This window comes from Antennarius striatus, chromosome 9 (genome assembly GCF_040054535.1).
Source record: "Antennarius striatus isolate MH-2024 chromosome 9, ASM4005453v1, whole genome shotgun sequence".
In the NCBI taxonomy this organism is placed as follows: domain Eukaryota; kingdom Metazoa; phylum Chordata; class Actinopteri; order Lophiiformes; family Antennariidae; genus Antennarius; species Antennarius striatus.
The window spans coordinates 9732553-9757500 of NC_090784.1; the positions used below are offsets into that span (position 1 = coordinate 9732553).

At 40.6% G+C, this 24948-nt stretch overlaps 3 protein-coding genes across 3 annotated transcripts in view; all 3 read right to left on the minus strand.

Moving 5' to 3' along the window:
- The window catches only part of LOC137601455 (F-actin-uncapping protein LRRC16A-like), a 55120-nt gene extending 53584 nt beyond the window's left edge, over window positions 1-1536 (minus strand). The window contains exon 1 of the mRNA XM_068323645.1: window positions 1169-1536. Coding sequence (XP_068179746.1) covers window positions 1169-1208 — 40 coding nt within the window. The 5' untranslated portion in view covers window positions 1209-1536. The remainder of the gene's footprint in view (window positions 1-1168) is intronic.
- Window positions 1537-3880: 2344 nt separating this feature from the next.
- On the minus strand, window positions 3881-5385 carry LOC137601434 (tumor necrosis factor receptor superfamily member 6B-like). Its single transcript, XM_068323614.1, has 4 exons — window positions 4932-5385; window positions 4492-4671; window positions 4318-4399; window positions 3881-4228 (listed from the first exon to the last, which is right to left on the minus strand). The coding sequence occupies exons 1-4, from the start codon at window positions 5383-5385 to the stop codon at window positions 4006-4008; spliced, it is 939 nt and encodes a 312-aa protein (XP_068179715.1). The 3' UTR covers window positions 3881-4005.
- Window positions 5386-9111: 3726 nt separating this feature from the next.
- The window catches only part of LOC137602093 (tumor necrosis factor receptor superfamily member 11B-like), a 17919-nt gene continuing 2082 nt past the window's right edge, over window positions 9112-24948 (minus strand). Inside the window, exons 2-6 of the mRNA XM_068324676.1 lie at window positions 19981-20208; window positions 19290-19434; window positions 12468-12683; window positions 10483-10707; window positions 9112-10378 (exon numbers count right to left, since the gene is read on the minus strand). Coding sequence (XP_068180777.1) covers window positions 9984-10378; window positions 10483-10707; window positions 12468-12683; window positions 19290-19434; window positions 19981-20208 — 1209 coding nt within the window. The 3' untranslated portion in view covers window positions 9112-9983. The remainder of the gene's footprint in view (window positions 10379-10482; window positions 10708-12467; window positions 12684-19289; window positions 19435-19980; window positions 20209-24948) is intronic.

A 24948-nucleotide genomic window follows, 5' to 3' on the forward strand; every position in this document is an offset into this window, starting at 1 on the left:
CAACAAAAAAGTTGCGTTTTTAAAAAATCTGCTATCGTGTGGACGGGGCCTCAGTAAAGTGAGAAATTGGCTTGATTGAAATGTTCCATGGCTAAATGAGTGAATGTATCCCTCACCAGGTGTGACTGAACCTCATCTCCTTTACGGTGTGAACTATGAGACCTTTAATAACAAAAAGCAGCACTGCAGGCTTGTGCTTGTGCCAAAAAGACAGCGAGAGAGCTGATGCCTGCCCAATATCTCACTGAGGTGTCAAAAACTGAGCTACTCTGCCAAACAAAGAGAGCCTGAGCTTCAGCCACATTCAGCCATTCTACAGTATGTCTACAGCTGGAGCAAATAACTCTGACCAAACCAGGCAGAGGCGAGAAGCTGTGTGCAAACTCTGGGTCAGAGATGTGAGAAGGGTTAAGTTCTGGGGGAGGCCTCTCACATCTAAACTATTTGTCTTTCCTTCCCAATATAGACCACATCGGGGTGGCAGTGGCTCAGCGGTAGAGCAGATGTCTTGCAGATCAGGATTCGATCGGTTGATCGAATCCCGCTCCCGCCAGGACATCACCGTAGTGTGAGCTGACGGTGGGAGGCGTCAGCTCACCTCCCCCTCCCTTCCAGCCACTGCCGGGGCGCCCTTGAGCAAGGCGCCGTCCCCCCTACAAGCTGCTCAATCGGGGCGCGTTTCAGAAGCCGCTGCCCGTCACTCTGCCTCCCGATGTGTGTATTTTGGTGTGTGTACTAACTGCATGCTTACAGGCCCCCTTGTGTGCTGTGTTTCATACACTGACTGTTAACTAACACAAAAAGATGTATACACCTGAGTGACAATGTAACATCCCCGCGGGGATTAATGAAGTATACTTCTTCTCATCTCTTCATCTCGATCAGCAGCAGAAGTCCTCTGTAAACGCAGCTCAAAGTGTTCAGTGAAGAAACGTCTCCCAGCCTGTTTATAGTGTGTCATTCTGACTCACCGGTATGAAATGTGTTCTAGTAGAGAACCTAATCAGAACAGCACCGGCCGAACTGGACACACTGTGTAGCAGCTGCTACCAGCAGTGTGCAGCGGGCTGGGAACGGGACGTGTTATTACCGATTACTGTTTAGTAACGTGGACCCTGTGAGGGATGAGTGTGTGGACACAGGCTGCAGCATCAGGGTCTGCTCTTACCATAAAGCTCTTTGGGGACCTCTGACACCTCTTCGCCCATTGTGCTGAAGATAAAATCCAAAACAGTCAGAAGAGTTCAGTCAAACACTTCAGCAAGACTTGAACGGTGAGTAAACGAGGCGCTAAACACAGAGGTGTCAGGTGGTGTCAGCGGCGCGTCCCGGTTACATGCTCCTCTCCTCCGCTCACCGTGTCCAGACAATGTGACCGCGTTCGTCTGCGCGCATCTCCTCGAAACGGGTTCAGGGAAGCGTGGGAGAAAAAGTAGACCTTAAAATCATGTTGAAACCCGGTAGAGACTGCGCTAGAAGGAGATGGAAACACCGCAGCTCCAGAACATCCTCTCCGGCCGGGGCCCTAGCGTAAAGCTGTCGGTAATCCCGCACGAGCAGACGGGGAACCGCGGCTCCTCCCCCTCGGTGATGCGGCGTTCAGGGACCCGACGCACTGCCGGAGAGATGTGGCGCGTCGGGAGGGGGCGTGAGTGGGGTAAGGCATCGGAGCTGCACCGGACGTTCCTGGACGGGGAGGCAGGGACCTCTAGCGGTCCTGGAGGGGATCTCACGGGGTCCGGGTCTCATGTGGGTTTGGTGACATAGATTTATAGTCTTTTATTTTTTATGGTGAATAGGAAACGAGTAGCGCTGCAAGGATTCATCCAGACATGCGGTAGATGGTATCCACTCTACAACAAGAAAACTTATTTCTACTATTATCAAAATAGTTTATTCTTTAATCTTCAGCGGACTTGGGGCATTAGGCGTGGGACACTCCGGGCGCGACGCTAGTGCAAGAAGTGCATATTTTTGGAGGTGGTGGGGCGTAGAGAACCCATGCAGACACAAGAATTTATAAACCCCGCACAGAGCGGGACTCGCAACCGCCTGCCAACTCGCTCTATAACAATACTACTACTACTACTACTACTACTACTACTACTACTACTACTACTACTACTACTACTACTACTAATAATAATAATAATAATAATAATAACAATAATAATAGTAGTAGTAGTAGTAATAATAATAATAATAATAATAATAATAATAATAATAATTTTGGTTGAGCCGAGTACTCGTTTCAGACGAGTATCCGGTACGGATAACGCATTTTTGACGAGTACGAGTACGATTCCAGTAAAACTCGTCAAAACTCGTGCTCGTAAAATCCTCAGAACTGACTGTCGTCACCCTCAGTGATTGGCCAGTTACACACAGCGGGTCCCTGGTTTACTGGAGCCTATCTCAGTTGGCTATGGGCGAGAGGTGGGGTACATCCATGATGCTTCACCAGACAGAGGAGCTCACCTGGCCATTGTAGTTTTAATTTAGTGTCCTGATGTGTTTTTTACCAATTCCACCAATTTATTCTTGGATATTTTACTGATAATCCAAATTATATACAAATAATATCCGAGCAGTCACTACTCTTCTGTGTTTTGAAATTTCAATGATCAAACAATGTCAGAATAAAATAAACACACATTTAGGAAAAGTCAGGCTCCTATTGGTAGATACGGTTTTTTTTTAAACCAAGTTATGACATTGCAAATTTTGAAAGCAGTCAAAATGACTCCCTTGAGAGTTTTAGTGTTAATCAACATTGTTTAACTTCGTGCGAAAAAAAAGGCAAGAACATTAGGTAGTAAAATAAATAAATAATTGAGAAAAAAACAGTTTGATCATAACAATAAAAAAAACTAGAAAGAAGAAGAAAATTAGAAAGTTGAGTTGAGTATGACAATTCTTGTTCATGCATACTTTGTAGTTCATAATTTCCTATTGCATGCATTGTATTCATTAATGCACTTAATGTTCTGAGTTCATAAAAAAACTTGTTCTGTAAATAGTTCTCCTACTTTTGTGATCAAAAACATTGATTTGAATCTCAATTTTGAGGTTGTTCTGCAAATAGTTTTAAAATAAACAAAAAAATATAGCAACTTCTCATCAATCCGTATCAATTTCAGACTTAAAATAATGTAGCGATGTAAGCCCCACCTTTTCCCGGCCAAACCACACCCACTTTCGGTTTAAGCCCAGCCCATTAAGAGTACATTAAGAATAATTATTATTATTATCGTCATCATTATATCACCATTATTATATTATCATTATTATTATTATTATTATTATTATTATTATTATTATACGAAATAGTGCTGTAAAACTGACCGCGGGGCATTAGAACTGAAAAAAAGAGAGAGCGAGAGAGAAAGATTCATTTCTCGCTTTATTGTCTGATGAGTTTGTAAACAATGTGATTCGAAGTGACCAGCCAAAGAAGGAAGATGGCGACACCTTGTGGTGATTTTATTAAATTACATTTTACTGTTCGTCCCAGTAGCGTCATTGCTGACGAACTGCAGGCAAACATTTAAGATGACAAGTTACGCATTACTTTTGGAATATAATGCACTAGAATGAGCTATTTTGCTTATAGTTCACTTTTCACATTTATATGTAGCGTACTATGTGACCCTTGATCAGTTAATGCTAAATTTATGCCTTATTATTTTAACTGTAAGAAATCCATCCTCTTTCTACACCTGGTGTACAATAATAGTTTGGCCTATATGTATAATGCAGCACTCAATCAACACTGAAGGCAGAACATATCTGTTGAATAGACTTTAGACATCCATTTATTTATCATCCAGATCAATTTCATATTTGTTGTGCTTATGTAGGTCGTTTATGTGATGCATTACTTCAACAATCCATACGTTCACAATGAGATTAAAAAAAACAAAACTAATTGTTTTAAAGTGGACAAAAATGTCAGATAACAGAACGAGGTAAATTTGATCTATACTCTACACTCCGCCACCAGTGTTAAACTATAAGACAGTTTGGGTTTCGCTGTCCAATGTCTCTGAGTGCCCGCTTCAGTTTCTCTGCCATGGGGCAGAGCCCGGTAGAGCTCAGGACTTCTGGCAGTGTTTTCAGTTCCATTTTAGAAGCCTGGCTCAGCCAAGTTCGAATTTGATCCAGAAGAACACCCCTCTGTGAAGAGAGAGCAACGCCCCTGACGCGCCCCTCTCCTTTATTAATACACCTGTGAAGCAAAGACATTTGTTTTAGAATGGAGGAGAACAAAGAAGATGGGTTTCCACCGACAGATGGAATCACATATTGTGCGCTCACCTGTTGACAAATTTCCTAATTTTAGTAATCCGCACACTCTGCCCGTGGAAGAACCCAGAGAGGAATGTCTTGTAAGTTTCACCTGGGAATGGAAGTTACATTGTGTGAGTTTGAAATCCATACTCAGAGCATGACAGTTATAACTGATCGGCTCAAGGTAAATAAAATACACACCTGCGTTTGCAAAATCGTTGCAGGTGCCACACACCGTGTTGTGATAAATCGAGCAATTGAGGAGCGTAATCTGTCCGGTGGCGCATTCCTGGTGACCAACGCATGAATCCAGCGCAGAAGACGCGCTGGAGAAAAAACCCTCCGCGCATTCTTCACAAATAGTGTCCGTCTGTTCTGTACCTAAAGAAAACAACGCATTTGGGTTTTATTGCAGTGTGATCACACATTGGTGTTATTAGTGTTGTTCTGGCTCTGCATAAAACAGTTTAGGAATTTGGGTAATTTACGTATTTTCAACTCTGTTTATTAATTTCTAAAGAAATTACAACAATCAGAACGTGAGCATCTCTAAATTATTAAAACGACTTCAGACTCTCATCAGTTTATAGATGAATCAAAACTATGACAAAAATCCTCATTAAAACAATAATCATTCATACCTGCCGTTTTGACTCCGTATCCAGGCCCACACTCTGAGTGTCTGACGCATAAGTAGCCGGTCCAGTAGAATCCCTGTTTGCACCGACATACCCTGTTGCTCGTCGCTGAGCATTCTCTCTCTACCTCCTGGTTGTGAGCGCAAAAGTTGTTGCAGTAGAGACACCTGGGCAGGTAGTTCCATAAAGCGGTGAAGTGGTCGTCTCTGCATGGCGCACACTCGGTGGACTTGGTGGCGGAGCAGTGCGCCGCCATGTGCGTGCCAGGTGGGCATTTACTACAGGTAAGGGTCTCCCCGGTGGAAGGATCTCGGTGCTCGTATGTGGGCGCGGATTCCAGCACTGAGGCACCGGAGAGGACACCAGAGAGGAGGATCACAGCCGGCAGGGAAAACTGTAGAAAAACGCCAATTATTGTTTTATATCTTTTACTGTATAAGACCTCTGCTAACACCATTCATATGTCCTAGAGGGGTTCAGTACATTGATGCTGGTGCTGGGGATGAAAGTGAGGACAAAAGATTATCTCAAGATCTTCATTCACCAAAGGGTGTAGGTTATATTTATTTAAGTATTTTTGAATATCCTAGTTTTGGGATCAATGAAGTATATCAATCAATTAATCTATCTATCTATCTATCTATCTATCTATCTATCTATCTATCTATCTATCTATCTATCTATCTATCTATCTATCTATCTATCTGTCTGTCTGTCTGTCTGTCTGTCTGTCTGTCTGTCTGTCTGTCTGTCTGTCTGTCTGTCTGTCTGTCTGTCTGTCTGTCTGTCTGTCTGTCTGTCTGTCTGTCTGTCTGTCTGTCTGTCTATCTAACCATCTAATGCAAGAGGAATAAGTGAACTGGGGAAGTGATTTCATGGCACTTGGGCGCATTTTGAGGCTCTGAGCCCTGGGAGATGTGTAAGTATGGTATCTTTTCTTTCTAGGAAATATCACCACTTCTCACAAGAGCACACATATATTTGTGTGTTATTTGATTTAACCTGCCATTTACCACTATTCTCTATCTCCTGAAATGTAATACTGTACTTTTAATTTGGACCTTGCCTTCAATCTGCAACTCCAGTCTGAATTAGCATTTCTGCATAAATGGGATTACCTTTTTTCGTCTCTTTTACAAATAGATAGCACTGGAATCAGTTGTAAATCAATTAGTCTCTGACTTGAGTGCAATATTTTGGTCAATGTTCCATTTGATAAATTAAGCAATGTATTCAAGGTAAATAAAAAGCATGGCATCACGTTTGTGTCTGCCTAAACTTTAAGTTGCTATGTTATACATTCTACATACTGTTGTATAAAATACTCACCATAACTGATGAGGTCTGCGTCGAGCCACTGTCGAAGGGGATTTGACAGAAAGATCAGCTTCAAATTTATAGCTCTCAAAAGGAAGTGTTTGTGCGTGGGTATATGTAGTTAGTGGTTTAAGTCCTATATGACTTCCACATTTACAATTTTTACACAAAATATAAATAAACGTTGTGACCCAATGTAGTAACATATAGTCAACATATTTCCACTCTACAATATCAGCTTATCATTTCCAGGAACTGATTCAGAGTCCACCAAAAGTGCCAACCAAATGTCACTGCTGCCAATTCAAAGACAATAATGTCCCTATGAAAGATTTTTATAAGAGGTTATAAAAAATATTTTATATAGTTACATTTTAGAGAAATTTCTCAAAAACACACAATTCTAATGTTTAGTGGATCCTCTTTTTACTGACCTGAAAACCACAATACATTTTATTTTTGATGATTTTACACAAAAGGCTTGAAACAGCCGAGAACACAAAATCTCAATAGTAGATCTGCCTTTTCTACTGAGGGATCACATGTGCTTGAATACTACGTACAGTACCACAGAGGGCTGGCTAAGCATATTTGGTTTACAGCTGAGTCAAACATGTCTTTGATCGTCAATGTTGTTTCCACAGAATAAGATAACCCACCACCTGGAAAGGGTGTGTTCACACTGACTGCTAAGCACTAGTGCGAGTTCTTAGAATCCCTCTTTAGCTCTGAGGTATCTTCTCATAATGATTGACAACCAACTCCAATCAAATTGTGAATAGTGATGGAACATCATGACTTGTTCATGTCATAGTATTTTTATTCTGACGGGTCTATCATCACCATTTTTCTTAGAGTGAGAGTAGAGTAGATTAACTTTATTGATACCTTAAAGAGGTTCCGTCAGAGAAATTAACATCTCCGTCACACACAGCACAGTGAGTACGCAGGCAGGCAGACAGACAAACCTACATACAGACAAGCAGGCTGGCAAACAGGCAGGCAGACCAATAGTCAGACAGGTAGACAGGCAGGTAGACAGACAGGCAGGCAGGCAGATAGACAAAGATACAGGTAGACAGACGTATGAACAGACAGACAGACAAACAGACAGACAGTGTTGATCCCATAACCTTTACCAAGTCTTTCTTGCAAATGTAGTGATTAAAAAAATCTAAAATATTTTCCAATCAGGGCGGCACGGTGGCACAGTGGGTAGCACTGTCACTGCACAACAACCTGGGGGTCCGGGTTTGAGTCCCACTCTGTGTGGAGTTTGCATGCTCTCCCCGTGTCTGCGTGGGTTCTCTCTGGGTTCTCCGGCTTCCTCCCACCTCTAAAAATTTCTTTAACTGATGAGCTGACCAATCTGTTTGCTTGGCCTGAGATGGTTGACAGAACATGACAGACAGTTATTCACAGATATGGAACCCATGTGGAATTATTTCACTATGGAGTGATCCAGAATTATGTCATTCATTCACATTCATTTTCTTAACTGCTTATCCTGTCTATGGGTGGGCTGGAATCTTTCCCAGAAGATTTTGGGCAGGAGGCAGGGTACATCCTGGATGAGTCAATGGATTATCGTAGGACCATGTGAAAGACATACAGATGTTCACACTGACATTCATGGCTGCGGGTAGTTTAGAGTCACCAATTCACCTCCTGCATATTTCTGGGGGTGGGACGAAGCCGGAGAACCTGGAGAGAACCTCCACAGAACTTGAGTTGACGTAGCTCCTCCGGTTTTGCAGTCACTGAACACATAATGTGACATCACGTTTGTAATTCTATTGATATCTGTGAGGTCTTGGATTGAAAATATAATTATACTGTACATGTTTTTGTATCTTTGATATCGTTTGATATTATGTGATTATTATATCACATGCAAAACATCGAAAGTTACAGAAGAGATGAGACAAATTAAACAGTTGCGTTTATATTTCCTTAACCTGCTTTAGTACTCGTTACTTTATGTATATCTAAGGTATGATTTATTATACATGCATTACACAATAGGACAGAAAATGTCTGAAAAGCAGCTCTGTCAGGCCTAACTGTCTGCATCTGGACAGTGTTTAACTGTTGTTTGTGTTTGTGATGCTGAGGAGATGCACTGAGGAATACATTTAACATACTATAATAGTAATTAATAAATAAATGAAAGCTTTGATTTCTGGAGCTTTTTTTGCATATGATTAGAATTAGTTTTAGGCTACAAGATAATTGCTGGTTAAGGAAAGAGCATGGTCACTGTTATGGTCTACTGTCGCTGACTTGCTGCAGCAGAAGAGTCACTTGTGTTGCTCAACAAAAAGTTAAGAGATCTCTAAATGTCCAGGAAATATTCTGTATCTACCTTTCTGTCTCATTTACATGTTGTGTCCTTTTGTGTGTGTGTGTGTGTGTGTGTGTGTGTGTGTGTGTGTGTGTGTGCGTGTGTGTGTGTATACAGTATACAACCATACCTTTATACATTAAACAAAGAGAGAGAAACTACCTCTGGCGTGCTACCAGCACCAGTACCAGTGACAATGCCAGTGTAGGAGCTGCTGCTGGAGCCAGTTGCCGCTTTTTAAAGGTCAGAGGAAACTACATTTTATTGGTGAGTATGTTCAAATGGTGCCTGGCTACATGTGGAAGTGTTTAGTCAAGTGGACAGAGATTTATTGGAAGTTTTATTTGGTCAGTAACTGGTAGTCAGCCAGATTATAAAGAAAGATCTGATTTAATCTCTTCTGTCTGACGATGGATTATTCATGAGGAAACAATGCGTTTTAACAAACCCATTTTAATGAGAAAATTTGAAATTAGTGTTCACACAGTTGCACAAGCTTAAAGAAGACCAGTCAGGCATATATACAATAAGGATCATACATTTAATAATATAAAAGTGATAAAACAAAATATAAAACAAATATCACTTCATGAATTTGCAGCATTTGGAATCCAGTATTTCTTAAAAGGTACAAAAACCAAGCCTTTAAATATTCAGAAAGCAAATTATTACTTTTTAAATAGAAAACACATTGCACTCCTTTGTACATTCATAAAGCTGACAGTCAAAAATAAATCAGATGAGCTTTATTTGCCAGCAGACCATTACAAACCAACAAACAAAGGAAAACTGTAGAAAATATATGCATTTCATTATGAAACCAAATCCTTCCTCTCAGTCTACGAGAAAGCAATAATAATAACAACACATCACTTGCCAGTCTATATTCCATAAAATAGTGTGCTATTTACAACTTAAATAGTTTCTAATTTTTCACAGACGCTGGTCAAAAAGTTCATTTTTCATATTTTTGTTTCATTTTGCCCAGAGAACAAAGATGTGTGACATTTTTTGATTTCTTCTTAGGTTTATTAGCTCATCACTGCAGACAGATGCTGTGGATCATTTATTAACATGTCTTGTAACTTCATATGATCGAAATGTCTTTATTTTTGTTTTGAGCCTGGAGGCAAATAATAATTTACCTTACCTTATCTTTACATTGCAGTAAGACAGAAAAAAAACTAATATGTACTGTCTGCATTGCTCGATATCATCTGGTTTTATCTCAGGCAGTACCACGTTACCCACTTCAATAATTCTTTCACGTACATTTACCACCGAGTTCACCGAGGGCTTTTCTTTCCATTTTAGTGTGTTCATTGTGTGAGAATGTATTAATTTATCATTTAATGCTTAGATGACACTTTATTCCTGTTTGTGACCCCAATGCTCTACTCATTTAAAGGCTTCAAAGCCTTAAAGCACGACTTATCCTGAAGCATACTGACAAACATCTTCTCATACATCTTGTGTGCGGAGGTGGCTCCAATGATGCGGCTGATCTTCTTCAAGCCTCTCAGCAGATAGCGTGGTGCCCCCTGGCTGCGCATCACCCTTAGACTGTGGGACAGCCCTTTGACTAGATCCAGGTCATAGTTCGCTATCTTCCAGAGATGCAGAAGCTGGAGGAGGTACTGCCTGGGTAAACAGGTAGCAACCACAGCCCGTATGTCCTTCTGCTGAACTTTGACTCCAGGCAGGCTGTTGGTGACCATCAAGAGGTCGTCTAGGGTCATGTTTTTCAGGCTGTTGCAGCGGGAGACTTTCCTCTCACAGATGTTCACACCTGGATGAAGAGGTTGTGATTATACACCCTTGTTTCTTTTATTTTCTGGTATAAATAAAAGTTGACTTACAGGGCTAAATCGAAAACATGACGACTGTTCGTACCTTGTATGATGCCGTAAAGCTTGTCCTGGTCTTTGTTCTGCTCCCTCCACAGTCGCAGCAACTGAAGGGCCTGCTGCTGGGGAGAGCAGGCCTTCTTCAGCCTCTCCAGGGTCTTGCGATCCACCCTTCGCCCAGGAAGACTCTCCAACAGTCGTTCCAGGGGCACCGAAGACAGTCGCAGGGAGGATAGTGACTGATAAACTGCCTCCTCACATAAGATCACATCTAACATGAGAAGAAAAAAAAAACAGACAGGGAGGGTGGACTATCATTTAATTGTCTCAGCATGCAGAAATATAAAACACTGTGAAAAAAAACAACTGTGCTTCAGCTGATCGTCTGACAGCTTGAAAGAAGAAGAAATAACACGTTTCTCTCTCATGAATAAAAAGTTTTATTTATGATGAATTAAAGACAAACATGATCTAGTTTGAAAATGCGGCCTTACTGGGTCTGGTATACCTAGTTTGACTACTGTTATCTAATTATAGCAAAACCTAAGTAGATTATATTGAGTAACATAAATTGTGACATTAATGACTCATTTAAATGGAGGAAGATGATCATCATCATCGTCACACACTATCACAGTGATTTAGTCTCGCGCTTTCATTACAGTCACTTTTAATGTCAGCTGAGTTTACGTAATAGATCTAGTGACTCAGTCCATCACAATGTATTCCTCAGAGTAGGTCCCATCAATAAATCTCATGTCTGGATCTGCTTACGTGTGGGAGTGTGACTGTTGGCTGACGATTTGACCACAGCAAGATGAGGATTTCCTCTCTTTCTGTTGCCCTTTGGCAGGAGGGAACTGGTGGGACGTTATTCTGCGCGGTCAAACCATCATGAACCCGTATGTGCTGTTTTTCGAGTCACACTGCAGCAGACATACCTCAACAGTGTCTCATTGTCATATGCTTTAAATTTTTGCAAGTCAGGGTCCCCAGGGGTTTGTCAATGTGAGGCAAAGGAGAATCATTCTTTTTCCTTTTGTCTTTTACATACAGTATACCGATTAACTTACAACCAGTGTTGAGAAATGTCAACGCTAATCAAGGTAGTTGCGAACTATAACATGACTTTGAAAACTTTGTGTTGCATTATGAACATATATTGTGTTAACATTTGTGTGTGTGGGACATGTTTCCTGATTGACTGGCTAAATATTAGCAACGCCAGGATAAAAAAAATCCGTCGGTGAACAATTATTGGCGTCGCGTCATTGATAAAGTGTGGCGTCTTTCTCCATAATTGATGATGACATCCTGGTTTCTTCAAGTCATGCAGCAACTTCGGAAAACTGCTTCAAGTTCACGTTTGTGTTGGGAAAATAAATACACAAAACTGCCACACTCTTCCAGGATGTGCTGCAGCAATCTGTGGTTGTGTAGCAGGAAAACAATTTGAAAACCAATGTTGGCGGAGAGCACTAGCCTCCCTGGAGGGCAACAGCTTTCCGTGTGTTTCCCTCCGCAGCGTGTTATACAGTGTACATGGGTGTGTCAAGGCCTTTACATGTGTGTCCTCAGGGACCAATGTTTCTCACGCTTTGGGAATTGAGCATCATATTTGAGGCTTCTCTTCTTAAATTAATTGTCAGCGAATGTGAAAGTTGAAGCCCGAGTTGTTTCTCATTTGTGCCTGACTCAGTTAAACGATGTCCCAGCACGAGGAGTAATTGATTCATCATGGGCCGTTCTGACAGCAGTGCCATAAACATCTCAATGCAACATCCCAATTTTCTCTCTCGTATTGGATTTCAAACACGGGAGATCGGAAAAGAATGGAATCTGGAAAATGAAACTGACCGAGGAAATCCCCTGTGTTCAGGAATGAAAATGACAATTGCGGTTTTGTTAAAAATCATCATCACATGTGTGTGTGCGCTGTGAATACCACATCCAATCATTCCCCGATTGTGCCCTTTCCTAAGCACTCCCATACAGTACATAATAGTGACTTAACCATATAAACAGCCTTACTGTTGTGGCACAGAGTGTGATGCTGAGAGCATTCCAGTGTGGCCATCTTGTCCTGAGTCCCACAGAGGCTGTCTGAGGTGGACGTGCCCCATCTCATTGTCTTTAACCCTAAATCCGAGCAGTTTCTGTGGGGTTGACATGGCTCAGTGGAGGAGTCACTGGAGGACATATGACCAGGAGGACAGCGTTTACACACCGTGTCACTCACTGGAGTACCTGGAACAGACAATCATAGGATGATTCAGGATTTTATCAGCATAATTTTAACTGCATTTTAAAATCTTATTATCATGTCTGTTTTTTGTTTGAGTGTGAGTATGACCCGCTCAAGCTGATCACACACACAAAAAAAAAATTGATTCCAAGAAGGACGACCACAGCGACGCGTGGCAACCCATCAGTTCAAAAGATGACACATGTGTGACTCACACTTCAGCCTGAAGTGTGAGTCAGCTTCTTGCTGTCATGTAGGAAACAGCGTCATGCGGCTACTTGACACATTGAAAAACGACAAAACGATTATTACAACAGCTTATGAAAGTAATGCTGATAAAGAAATTTCTCCCCCAAAGTTTAATTAGATAGGTAGATAAGATAGACACTTTAATAATCCCGGAGGAAATTGTACATATCCACTGCTCAGGTATTACATAACGAATAAATACTGGAAAAACACCAGGAGAAAAAGAAACACTGACATCACAGGACATACCACAAGACATACACTACACTAACAGACACATGCAGCATTAACAGGACTTATATACTAAACTATAACTAAAATATAAACAGTATAAAATTAAATTACATCTGTTCAACCGCATGCTGACCTCACCACCCCCCCCCCCTCTTGACAGAGTCATTGTACCCCCTGATGGCACGGGGCACGAAGGAGGACCTCAGCCTCTCTGTGGAGGCGCTGTGTGACAGCAGTCTGCTGCTGAAGGTGCTTCTCTGCTGGGAGAAGGTGGTGTGTAGGGGGTGCCTGGTGTTGTTCATGATAGCCTTAACTTTAGACATGGTCCTGCTCCCCAGAAGCGTCTCCACAGAGTCCAGGCTCAGACCAACCACTGAACCCGCTCTGCGGATGAGTCTGTTCAGACGGTCCATATCTCTTTTCCTGTCCCTGCCACCCCAACACACAATGGCATATGACAGCACACTGGAGACTACGGACTGATAGAACATGAGAAGGAGCTTAGGACAGATGTTGAAGGAGGCCAGCCTCCTCAGGAAGTACATCCTGCTCTGCCCCTTCTTGTACACACAGTTGGAGTTGAGTGACCAGTCCAGTCTGCTGTCTAGCTGCAGTCCCAGGTAGTTTTCTACCACCTCCACCTCACTGCCCTTGATGATCAATGACTGTAGAGAGGGGGGTCCCCGCTGGAAATCCAGCACCATCTCCTTTGTCTTGGAGACGTTGAGCTGGAGCTGGTTCTGCTGGCACCACTCCACGAAGTCAGCCACCAATGCCCTGTACCCCCCCACATCACCCTCCTGGATACAAGCCACTATCGCAGTTACAATTGTAATTGAAGCTGTAATATCTCACACAAAGATATAAATAACTTATCCAAATATACAAAATGTATACAACAGGTTAAATATAGTATTTCATTTGAACAGCTGTAATACTATTGTTGTTGTCTAGCAATTTTTGAATGAAGATTTGTCTTGTTGTTCTTTTTTTTTTTGTCAATTTACAGCGGTATTGTCTTGTATTAATGAATTCTAATTTTATTTGGTGATAACATGATAAACAGAGCAACTTCTGGTATGTGACACACGTGACGATGTGTTGATATCCATGTAATGGAACTGGTGCTGTAATCACATCCTCTCTGTTCTTTTTTTTTCTTTTTTTCTTTTCTTGCTTCTGTTGCATAGAAGTGAAAATGTGTGGGAGTTCGCACCACACTGTCATCGGAGTTTACATTTGACTACTTTCCTGCCATGATGGCACAGTTTGCTCTTTCTTGATAACTCAGATATGGAAATTAAAAATCACTGATAAACACGTGGCAAAGTGCTATCGTTTGCTACCACTGATTAAAAACTGCACAGTACTTGCATGAAAATGAGTCAGCCCAAGCGTGATGTGGTTACTTATGCTCTTTCCCATGTGACTAAGCAAAATCAACATGTCAGCACTTTACAATCAGCTACAAATATCTCACACATTTCAAATAAAGACACAAGGCCTAAAGACGAGGAAGAACTGAAATGTTTATTGATTACCTAGAGTCAGATGGTTATGATCAAATTGTCTGAGTGCATCAAGCAAAAGGAATTTAACCAAACTTGAACTTCAGTTAATTTATTTGTCTTATGAAAGATTACAAATAACAACGAGCTGATTCAAAGATTTTGTAAATCAATCAATAAATGAATTCTTTCATACATGTGTTAAGCAAGAGTCACCATCTAGGAGCCCACAGGCTTAATTGTAACTAGAAGAGGATTCCATCCTAACCATGAGGCCTTTTGATTTATAATTCCACTTGACTGGGCACAGGGTCTACACGCTGAAGGCAGACTACTCTTTCACAAGCAATGATTGCATCTGTTCACTCTCACCTAGAAGACCAGATTAACTGTTAAAAATTATGTGTACGCAAATAAAACCAATTTCACACATATAAACTGACTGCAAGGACTCTAAGTTCCTTTAAAATCCTATTGATTCAAACTTTAAAACTATAACTGAATCCTTTTATACTCAGAACAACAGAGCATTCATTAGAATCTGGAGTCCACTTGTAGATGTATGTTTTAGAAATTTATGGAAACAGTGTCTCATCTTTGGTGTCAGATCTACAGGGGTTAGATAATAACCAGAGTTCATGGAAAATGTTATTTCATCTATGCAGTGGCTGGATTCTGGTCTAGGGTCTATGATGAAGTCATGAAATTCATGCCAGTTTAGGCTGCGGTTCCAGAAGAAACATAGGATCTTGTTTTCTGGAATGCTGAAATTCAGCATCAACTTCTCTTTAAACTACCCACAATGCAACACGGAGAGAATCTGTACCAAATAACAGGTCAGACATCAGCTGTGATAATGACACCCTCAGTTGTGTCTGGCTTAATCATTTGCTGAATTTGGTGCTGTACTGGGGCGATGAGGCTCAGTCTCAAAAGTTGGTCTTTGTTAGCACTCCAACAGCAACAGTCTGAGGGATCTACAGACATCGAAACACTGGAGAAAAAAGACGTCTAGCTGCAAAACGGTTTTCAGTCCTGTAACACTATAAGCCCCCAATGCATAAATAAATAAATCTTCATTGTACTGTTACGGTCAGCTCTGGGGGAGTTGTGGTGAATTGTAAGAGGAAGTGCAGCTTTAGAAATGTAAAGAAAAGGTTGTGTTATTTCGCTGAGACAAAACAAATTGTTGATTGATGTCTTAAAAGTTCCCTCTTTGATTATACCTCAAAACACACATGGCACTGTATGAAGAGGAACGAGTTGCACTGACAAAAGGTCACTTAACAGCAGAGCCTGGGGATGAGTTCTGATATGTTGTGTGACTGAAACCAACCTGCATTAAACAAACTACAGAAATCAAAATTTGAGAAAAAATACGAAATACCAAAAGATCCTGCATCTATTTCACCTATTTCACATTTGTTTAAAGTTGATAGACATTGAAGTGTTGCAGGTCAAGTCAACAATTAAACACAAACTCAACAAACTCACAATGTTTAATTTGTTCTAATTAGATGTCACACATACAAATATGAAATGGTTTCGGCTTTCTTCGCTTATAAAAACTAATAATACAGTCTGCTATCATAGTGAATACATCAAAGTTATAAAATCAACCACAAAATGAAAAAAAAAAAGATTTTGGTTCATTGGTGATTAAGGATAGGGATGGAAGTCTATTGACAGGTGCCAGTAGTGTGATGGGAAGATGGAAAGAGTACTTTGAAGAGTTGATGAACGTGGAAAAATGAGAGAGAACAAAGACTAGAAGAGGTGGCTGTTGTGGACCAGGATGTAGCAAAGATTAGTCAGGATGAAGTGAGGAGGGCACTGAAGAGGATGAAGAGTGGAAAGGCAGTCGGTCCTGATGATATACCTGTAGAGGTTTGGAAGTGTCTAGGAGAGGTGGCAGTGGAGTTTCTGACTGGGTTGTTCAATAGGATCTTGAGGAATGGAGGAGAAGTGTGCTGGTACCCATTTTTAAGAACAAGGGAGATTGTGGCAACTACAGAGGAATAAAGCTGATGAGCCATTCAATGAACTAATGGGAAAGAATAGTGGAAGCTAGACTAAGGGCAGAAGTGAACATTTGTGAGCAGCAGTATGGTTTCATGCCATAAAAGAGTACTACAGATGCAGTATTTGTTTTGAGGATGTTGATAGAGAAGTACAGAGAAGGTCAGAGGGAGCTGCATTGTGTTTTTGTAGATCTAGAGAAAGCTTACGACAGGGTGCCCAGAGAGGAACTGTGGTATTGTATGAGGAAGTCTGGAGTGGCAGAGAAGTATGTTAGAGCAGTGCAGGACATGTATGAGGACTGTAAGACAGTGGTGAGGTGTGCTCTAAGTGTGACAAAGGAGTTCAAGGTAGAGGTAGGACTGCATCAGGGATCAGCTCTGAGCCCCTTCTTGTTCGCTATGGTGATGGACAGGCTGACAGACGAGGTTAGACAGGAATCTCCATGGACTATGATGTTTGCAGATGACATTGTGATCTGTAGTGAGAGCAGGGAACAGGTGGAGGAGAAGCTAGAGAGGTGGAGGTTTGTCCTGGAAAGGAGAGGAATGAAGGTTAGCCGCAGTAAAACAGAGTACATGTGTGTGAATGAGAAGGACCCAAGTGGAAGAGTGAGGTTACAGGGAGAAGAGATCAAGAAGGTGGAGGATTTTAAGTATTTAGGGTCAACAGTCCAGAGCAATGGAGAGTGTGGAAAAGAGGTGAAGAAGCGTGTCCAGGCAGGATGGAACGGGTGGAGAAAAGTGTCAGGTGTGATGTGTGATAGAAGAGTTTCAGCTAAAATGAAAGGTGTACAAAACTGTGGTGAGACCAGCGATGTTGTTTGGTCTAGAGACAGTGTCACTGAGGAAAAGACAGGAGACAGAGCTGGAGGTAGCAGAGATGAAGATGCTGAGGTTCTCTCTGGGAGTGACCAGGAAGGATAGGATCAGGAATGAGTACATCAGAGGGACAGCACATGTTAGAGGTTTTGGAGATAAAGTCAGAGAGGCCAGACTGAGGTGGTTTGGACATGTCCAGAGGAGAGATAGTGAATATATTGGTAGAAGGATGCTGAGTTTTGAACTGCCAGGCAGGAGGCCTAGAGGAAGATCAAAGAGGAGGTTTATGGATGTAATGAAGGAGGACATGAAGGTAGTTGGTGTGAGAGAAGAGGATGCAGAAGACAGGGTTAGATGGAGGCAACTAATTCGCTGTGGCGACCCCTGAAGGGAAAAGCCGAAAGGAAAAGAAGAATAAGAATAAGACAGATACTTTAACTGTTACATAGAGCACACACACATGCACACACACATGCACAAACAGACACACACAAACACACGCACACACACCTTAACACTCGGCCTCCCAAAATTCTGCAATTACTAAAACTCCCATAGGCAGTGATTTTGAGTGCTCGAACATTATTTGTAAATAATTTGGATAATCATTGAAATGATCTAAGAATAAATTGGTGGAATAGATAAAAACACATCAGGACTCTAAATTAAAACTAACGATTAAATGTTTTATTTTAACTTCTCTGCAATTACACATCCTAACATTTAAGCCCCACCCATTTGGAGTACAGATACGGACACAGATAATTTAGATGGTTGAACAGATACAGATACAGGTAGACTTCAGTTTATGTATTTGATTACCAGTTATATATATACCAGTATATACAGATAAATGCCTGGAAAGGTTGAGAAGATTTTTGTTTAGGTGTTATTAAAAGTTTATTCACATGTAAAGACATATGGACATCACCAAGACACAGTGAACTACAGCTGCAATAAAACAGTGTCACAAATGTAAAGGACAACACTGTCCCACCAGGTCAGGTGAAGAAGTGCATAGGTATTACACACCCACATGCACGTACACATGCGCGCGCGCACACACATACGCACACACGTACGCATGCACACACACAGAAACACACACAAAAGCTTTGGTCTGGTCGACACACAGATTTGTACAATCAGGGTAGCGTTAAAAAAATTATAAGAACCAAATTGTTAGTTTGAGAGATAGGGACCACTCGAAAGAGAGAAAATAACAGACTTATAAAAATTAATTTTAAAAAAAAATGTTGCCACTGCAAAATCAGGCATCTGCATCTGGAACAGATCTGATGCACAAAATCAGACAATAACTACACTAAATGATGGAAGGGACTCAGACTTTCCAGATGTGAACATCCTGATCTGTCATTGATGTGCATCATTATTATGGCAGCAAAATCTGACATGTTGGTCGACAGTATCGGGAAGTAAACTTGAGAAAGTGGAAGAGTAGAGAAGACTAAGGGAAAGATGAAATATGGATGACAGGATATAAAGGGCTGAAAAACACATATGTTAGGTACATACTGCATTTTCTGTTAAGGCAAACAAAAAAAATATGCTTACCAATGATCTTAACCTTTAGTGGTGGCATTAAGCCAACAAAACAAGCTATGTGCTGAGTAATTTCTGAATTTTCTACAGTTTGAGCTTGGATGACCTTGGTCTTGTTAACAAAGTATTTTTAGTAAGGCAAATGCAGTCACCCTAGAATATTTTCCAACATCAATGATAAAAATAATACATTTAACAATAATCTCAATCTTACCTAAAACAGCAACCCCAAAGCCAGGTGGGCAGGTGCTGTGTGTGATGCAGAACTCTACCACTAGGTGGAAACCTGGAGCACATTCACACAGTTGATCATGGGTCTTGTTGCATTGTTGCTTGACAAGCTGCCGCTCTTTACACACCTAAAAAAAACACTCACTTTAAGTATGTACACAACAACATGCAATAAAAGTTACATGTTGATGAACATATGAAAAGCGAACATAATATTTTACAGTCATGAATAGTAAAACAGAATAGATCAAACTGCTTATTCAAATCCTGCTTTAGCATTTGACTGGGACATGCACCCAAACAAACTCTTGCCAGAAATGTTAACAGTAATAGCAGTGGAGCATCAGTGGTAGAACAAAATATCACTGTATCACAATGAGAACATTCAAAGATTTTTAGCAATACTGTACCATCAAATTTAGAAGCACTGGTAACAAAAATGACAAAAAATAACTTGGGCTTGCAACTAATGGGAATACATGAAAAGTAAAAGAGCATTAACTAATGGATAGTGATGAAGGATGATAAGATTTGACTTTAAGTGATTCACTTTAGTCAAAGTCTTCAATGCACAGCCGAAAACATTTTGGAATACAACAATGCAGAAAAGAGGAATAAATGTAAAGAGACCCAGAAGACAAAATCGTATGTAATCTTTTTGACTGAATGCCTACCGAGGTGCAGTATTGACAAGAATCACCCCAGTGCCAGTTCTCAGCAAAATGCTTCTCAGGGCAGGCCTGGCACTCTGTGGGCATGTCAGCAGTGCAGTGTCGCTTCACAGCCGTACCAGGGGGGCACTGGTCGCACAACAAGAAGTCAGATGTCACAGGGTCGCGATACTGGTACTTAGGAGGTATGGTCTGCTGCTGGAAGGCCCAGGACAGAGAAGCAGTGAAGAGCTGCAGAAAAGAACGTTAACACTGAGTCAACAGCAATGACAAAATCTAATGAAAGCCATCTCGCATTCAGCTCCTCTTTGGCTAAAAGTTCAAATATTTTTTTTAGATTTTGGGTCACTCGCCAAGCCTAAGCTTCCAGTAAAAAAGAGTTGAAAGAAATGTCAGAGCTCTAAAGTTGAATGTTCTGGAGGAAACACAATCTTGAAGCACATTTCCTGCTATATGGGGAGCAGTTCAGGAAGTCAGAGCAAAGAATTCAACACATTAAAGTGTACGGAATACGAAGGTAACCTTTCAAACAATAACTAAAGTTGACTCTGACTGCAGAAATGGACATCGCTTCTTTCTGTTGCCTCAAATTCTGAAGCTATATTCTGTCAGCTTGCTCTTATGCTGACTTGGTCTTGATTATAGGTTCACATTTATTTTGAATGAACTTTTCGCAAAGACCGTATCTCTTTTAAAAGCTTTTAAATGAAGTCAAAATGTTCATGTCATGCCAATTTTTCCTAAATTAAATACAAATGTTTCATAAAATAGAAATAGCTCTGTGGCCTTCACCAGCGGTTCCCTACCTGTGTCAACTGCTGCTTTGTAAATTGACTTACATTCACAGAGCTACAGCAGGCGATTGCCACCCTGAAGGAAGGATATGTCACAGCCAGACACTCTTTTGTGAAGAAGCAGCTACCGCCTCAAGGGCAAACCAATCCATCAAGGCCACAGCAGGAATTTTAGCCAAAACTTAAGTCTAAGATATCAGTTGCTGAGCATGCTTGACGTGCAGCCATGCAGCTGGTCGAGACCACATGTAGACCAGATGTCACACATCTGGCTCTGTTCACACTGCAGTCCCTCAGCCATTGGTTTTGCGGACTTTCCCGTTGGCTGGAATACATCCTCAGTGCTTGGACAAAACAACAATAGGCTGTCCTTGCATTGTATGTACAAATATTTGTGTAGTTGTGTGTGGTTTTCTGCTTTCCTTCAAGTTTGTGTTTGTGTGTGTGCGTCTTCATAAATAAAATAATTCATTTAGCATCCAACAAGTACAAAATATTTTTGTAAATATTTGTGTATCTGTCTTGGGGTGTGAGAGTTATGTACATTAGTGAGTGCTGGCGATGTTTGCTCTGCATGCACCTTTCCTGCTTACGCTTTGTAGAGATAACTATTGGGGGTTACTGGAGTTTCCCCAGTCACCACCAGAATAGAAAACATTCACTCACTTCAGTTCAACTGTTTACCCACTGAACAACAGCGAGTTCTTTCCTACATATGTGTATTTACACTTATTCCACTTATCTAAAAACTAGCAGCCACAACACACACAATGTACTTACATGTGTGTGACAAAGTGCGACAGACAGTATTTACACATGTTAATCACTAGTTCAATGCTAAAGTACAAGACACTTTTATGTTCGTGACAAATGGATTCTCGTTTCGCTGGTTTATTACACTAGCCATATGTTTCTGTGAAGTCTTATCATCATGAAAGGATGAACAGAAAAAATAAAAAAGTGCAGGTGTAACTTCACATCCTCCCTTTCTGCCTCCATTTACAATGTCATGAATTGTGAGTAAAAATAGATGTTTGGGTTTTATATTGTTTTAGGAACCAAAGCTTCAAACGGCAACAGTTTTCCCATCGACCTTTGAGCACTGCATTTGTGGAAGGCTTTCATCCATGATGAGCTGAGCAGGACCAAGGCTGCATGCATTTGTTTGGAGCATGGGTGGCCCACATAATCATAGTCTTGCTCTTCAAATTAAGAGGTGTATACAGATGTTATTAAGCCTTAAGACCACATCCAATCAATGTAGAAACATCAGGAATGTACCGAGAGACTGACTGAGGTTCACCTGCGTTCCTTCAAAACTGAGTAAGATTACACTTGTTGCTTCACCATTAGTTTCTGGTCATAGTTAGGATCCGCTGGAACAGTTTCAGTCACGCTATCCTGAGTAAATCAAGATTGGGTTGTTTTTCATTTCAATTCACTCCAAATTACCACACAGTAGTATGGGAAACCTCCATCTTATGTGTCCAAACTTTGCTCTTTTTCCCCATAAAAAATTTAGTCTATGACTAAAAGATTGTGAGTTAACGCTCCTCAAACGTTCTTTAGTCCAGAATAAATTGGTCATTTTGACTGTAAAACTAACTTTGCTTAATCTAGCCACTTTAATGTACTAAATGGCATACATGCAAAAATATTTTAATTGAAAACTTTGTCTGAAAGAGACCATATTCTATAATCTTGATATAAAAAGCCCACTTTTCCAACTTGTTAACTTTTCAAGAGTGGATTTATAGGAAGGATGTCTGGTGGTGTGTATGTAGGACAGCAACACAGAAAATCCACTAGTAACTACAAACAACACTGAACTCTTCACCCTTCTTCTCCCTTCAAAACTAGAAAAACCAAATTACACAGCAGCTAGTGGCTACTGACAGCAGTAATTATACCGTTAACATCATAGCAAAGCTCAGCTTCAGGAGTAGAGAGCATGGCCAGCTGACAGGAAGAGATAGTTGAAGGTATGAGCAACGGCAACGCTCTACTTTACAACGCAAAGCAGAGCAACTGCTATGTAAATGACTGTAACTGATGAGAGCTGCCTGAGAGCAAAGGCAGGCTGATGTCAACATGACACTCTTTATCAGATGCATTCCACTGATGACACAGTAGTTACAGTGCAAAAAAGACAAGTCAGGCAGCTTAACCATGAGCAACAAAAACAACACATGGTATTATGAGGGAAGTACATTTGCAATGACAGAAAAAGTACATTCACAAGTTAGAGAATAATAATAATAAAAAAGATTCAGGTTTTAGGATAAAAAAGTCACCTGTAAGCAGAATACAACTGTACCAGATAATTATATTTAGAGACGATTAAAATGTTAAAATTATTATACAAATTCTCCACAGTATTTACCTGACAAACAGTGAAGAGGGTTGACGCACAGAGTTATAATGAATGTGCATGTCAAGAAGAAAATCACTGTTTGAAGAGTCTGGGATCAGTTTTGAATTCATTATAGCAGAGCGTGATACATCAAGATCTAACTACACAACACTAACTTACCCACCAGGCACATGGCTTCAGTTAACCGTAGAACACAGGTGGTCTAAGGGGAGATTCCAGCTCTATGAATTGTGTGTCTGTGCGCGTCTGTGTGTGTGTGTGTGTGTGTGTGTGTGTGTGTGTGTGTGTGTGTGTGTGTGTGTGTGTGTGTGTGTGTGTGTGTGTGTGTGTGTGTGTGTGTGTGATCATGTGCATGAGGAATGCCTTTATTCCTCATAAAGAGAGAGAGTTACTATGGCATACACTGAATCAGTCTACTCAGTCTTTGATGCAATGTTTACTCCATAAACTCCCATCAACCCAAACAAGAAGTGCTTTGGGTCAAAAATGGCAAACATTCATTGATACTGGGTTTCCAAATATTTGCCAGTTTGGCTGATGAAACAGCATAAAAAGGGTATGGAAAAACATAAAGGGTATTTGAAAACATTACTCTATTTTTGGATCTTTTTAACCCCACAGATGATTGATAAATCAGTACAGGTAAAGTCAATCTGTGAATTAGAGAAAATCAAAAAAATGTTAATTACTTTACAGATTAATATTTTATGTCAAAAAATGTGATGACCAAATAAAGACATGAAACTTTATTCAAACTGTATTTTTCTACTGTCATTAATCATCTCATGGCCACAGAGAAAATTAAATTAGAAAAATGCTACATGAGCATGTAAACATTACCACTCTAATGAGTTGATGTATAATAAATAACGCTTTACTACTGATGATAACACTACTGACTCTGTATTATTAATTGGACCACCTATCGACTCAGATTTCTACTTTGACTTCAGCTAAAATTTGAGCTCTAAGATTTTACCTTTATAGTTTTTCATTATATGTTTGTACCATGGCATTGTGACACTTTACCACGACTACTTTGACTTGAGTGAAGGATCTGAGTACCATGCCTTTACCACTGACTGCTGCATACAGCGTGGCAACTTAAGTGTCAAAACAGACGTGGATATACAAACAATTTAGAGGAGATTTCTTTGTGTCTATAATTATTTACAATTAAGTATTCTGTTATTACATGAATTTAGATTACATCAGGTTTGTTGGAATAAAAATGAGTCATTCAGCTACAAGATAAAACAGAATTAAAGGATGAAGGTAGGACAATAACACCACAGCTGTGTCTCTCTGTCTGTCATGTCTGCATTAATCACTCAACACTACACACACAAATTTACATTAGGCCAATGAATTCACCACAACTGTGCCACATGCATACACACTCATCCATTCACACTTCTGCTATCAGCACTGATGTTGACGGAAAAGAGGAAGTGAGGTGCATGGACATCACATGAAGAGATAATCCTTGCTTTCTTCAGTGTTTGTTTAGAAAAAAAAATCCCAAAGAAATAATGTCTAGTCTGTTTGGCACAGTGACCTCTCTGCAACTTCTTCTAACTGCTTGTGACCTGCTGCCAGGTTTAGGGAAGTTGGTGAAGTAGTGGCAACGGCCACAACAGGGGGCGGTGGAAGCGGAAGATATGGTAGATAATAACAATAGGAGATGTAGTACCTGAAAGGCTGGGTTGTTTAACAGTGATCAAAAGCACAGAAAATATGAAATAGAAATGCTCCTTGGTCACATTATTTTGCAGGCATGGAGCTCACATCTCCACAAAAGAT

Bases quoted from the DNA above. Each gene is read 5' to 3' on its own strand.
- LOC137601434 (XM_068323614.1), bottom strand. From the start codon at position 5,385: ATGGTGTTAGCAGAGGTCTTATACAGTAAAAGATATAAAACAATAATT. The intron at 4,672-4,931 runs GTATGAATGATT...TGTTTTCTTTAG, and splicing joins ATACGGAGTCAAAACGGCAG to GTACAGAACAGACGGACACT. The intron at 4,229-4,317 runs GTGAGCGCACAA...TTTGCTTCACAG, and splicing joins ATTAGGAAATTTGTCAACAG to GTGTATTAATAAAGGAGAGG.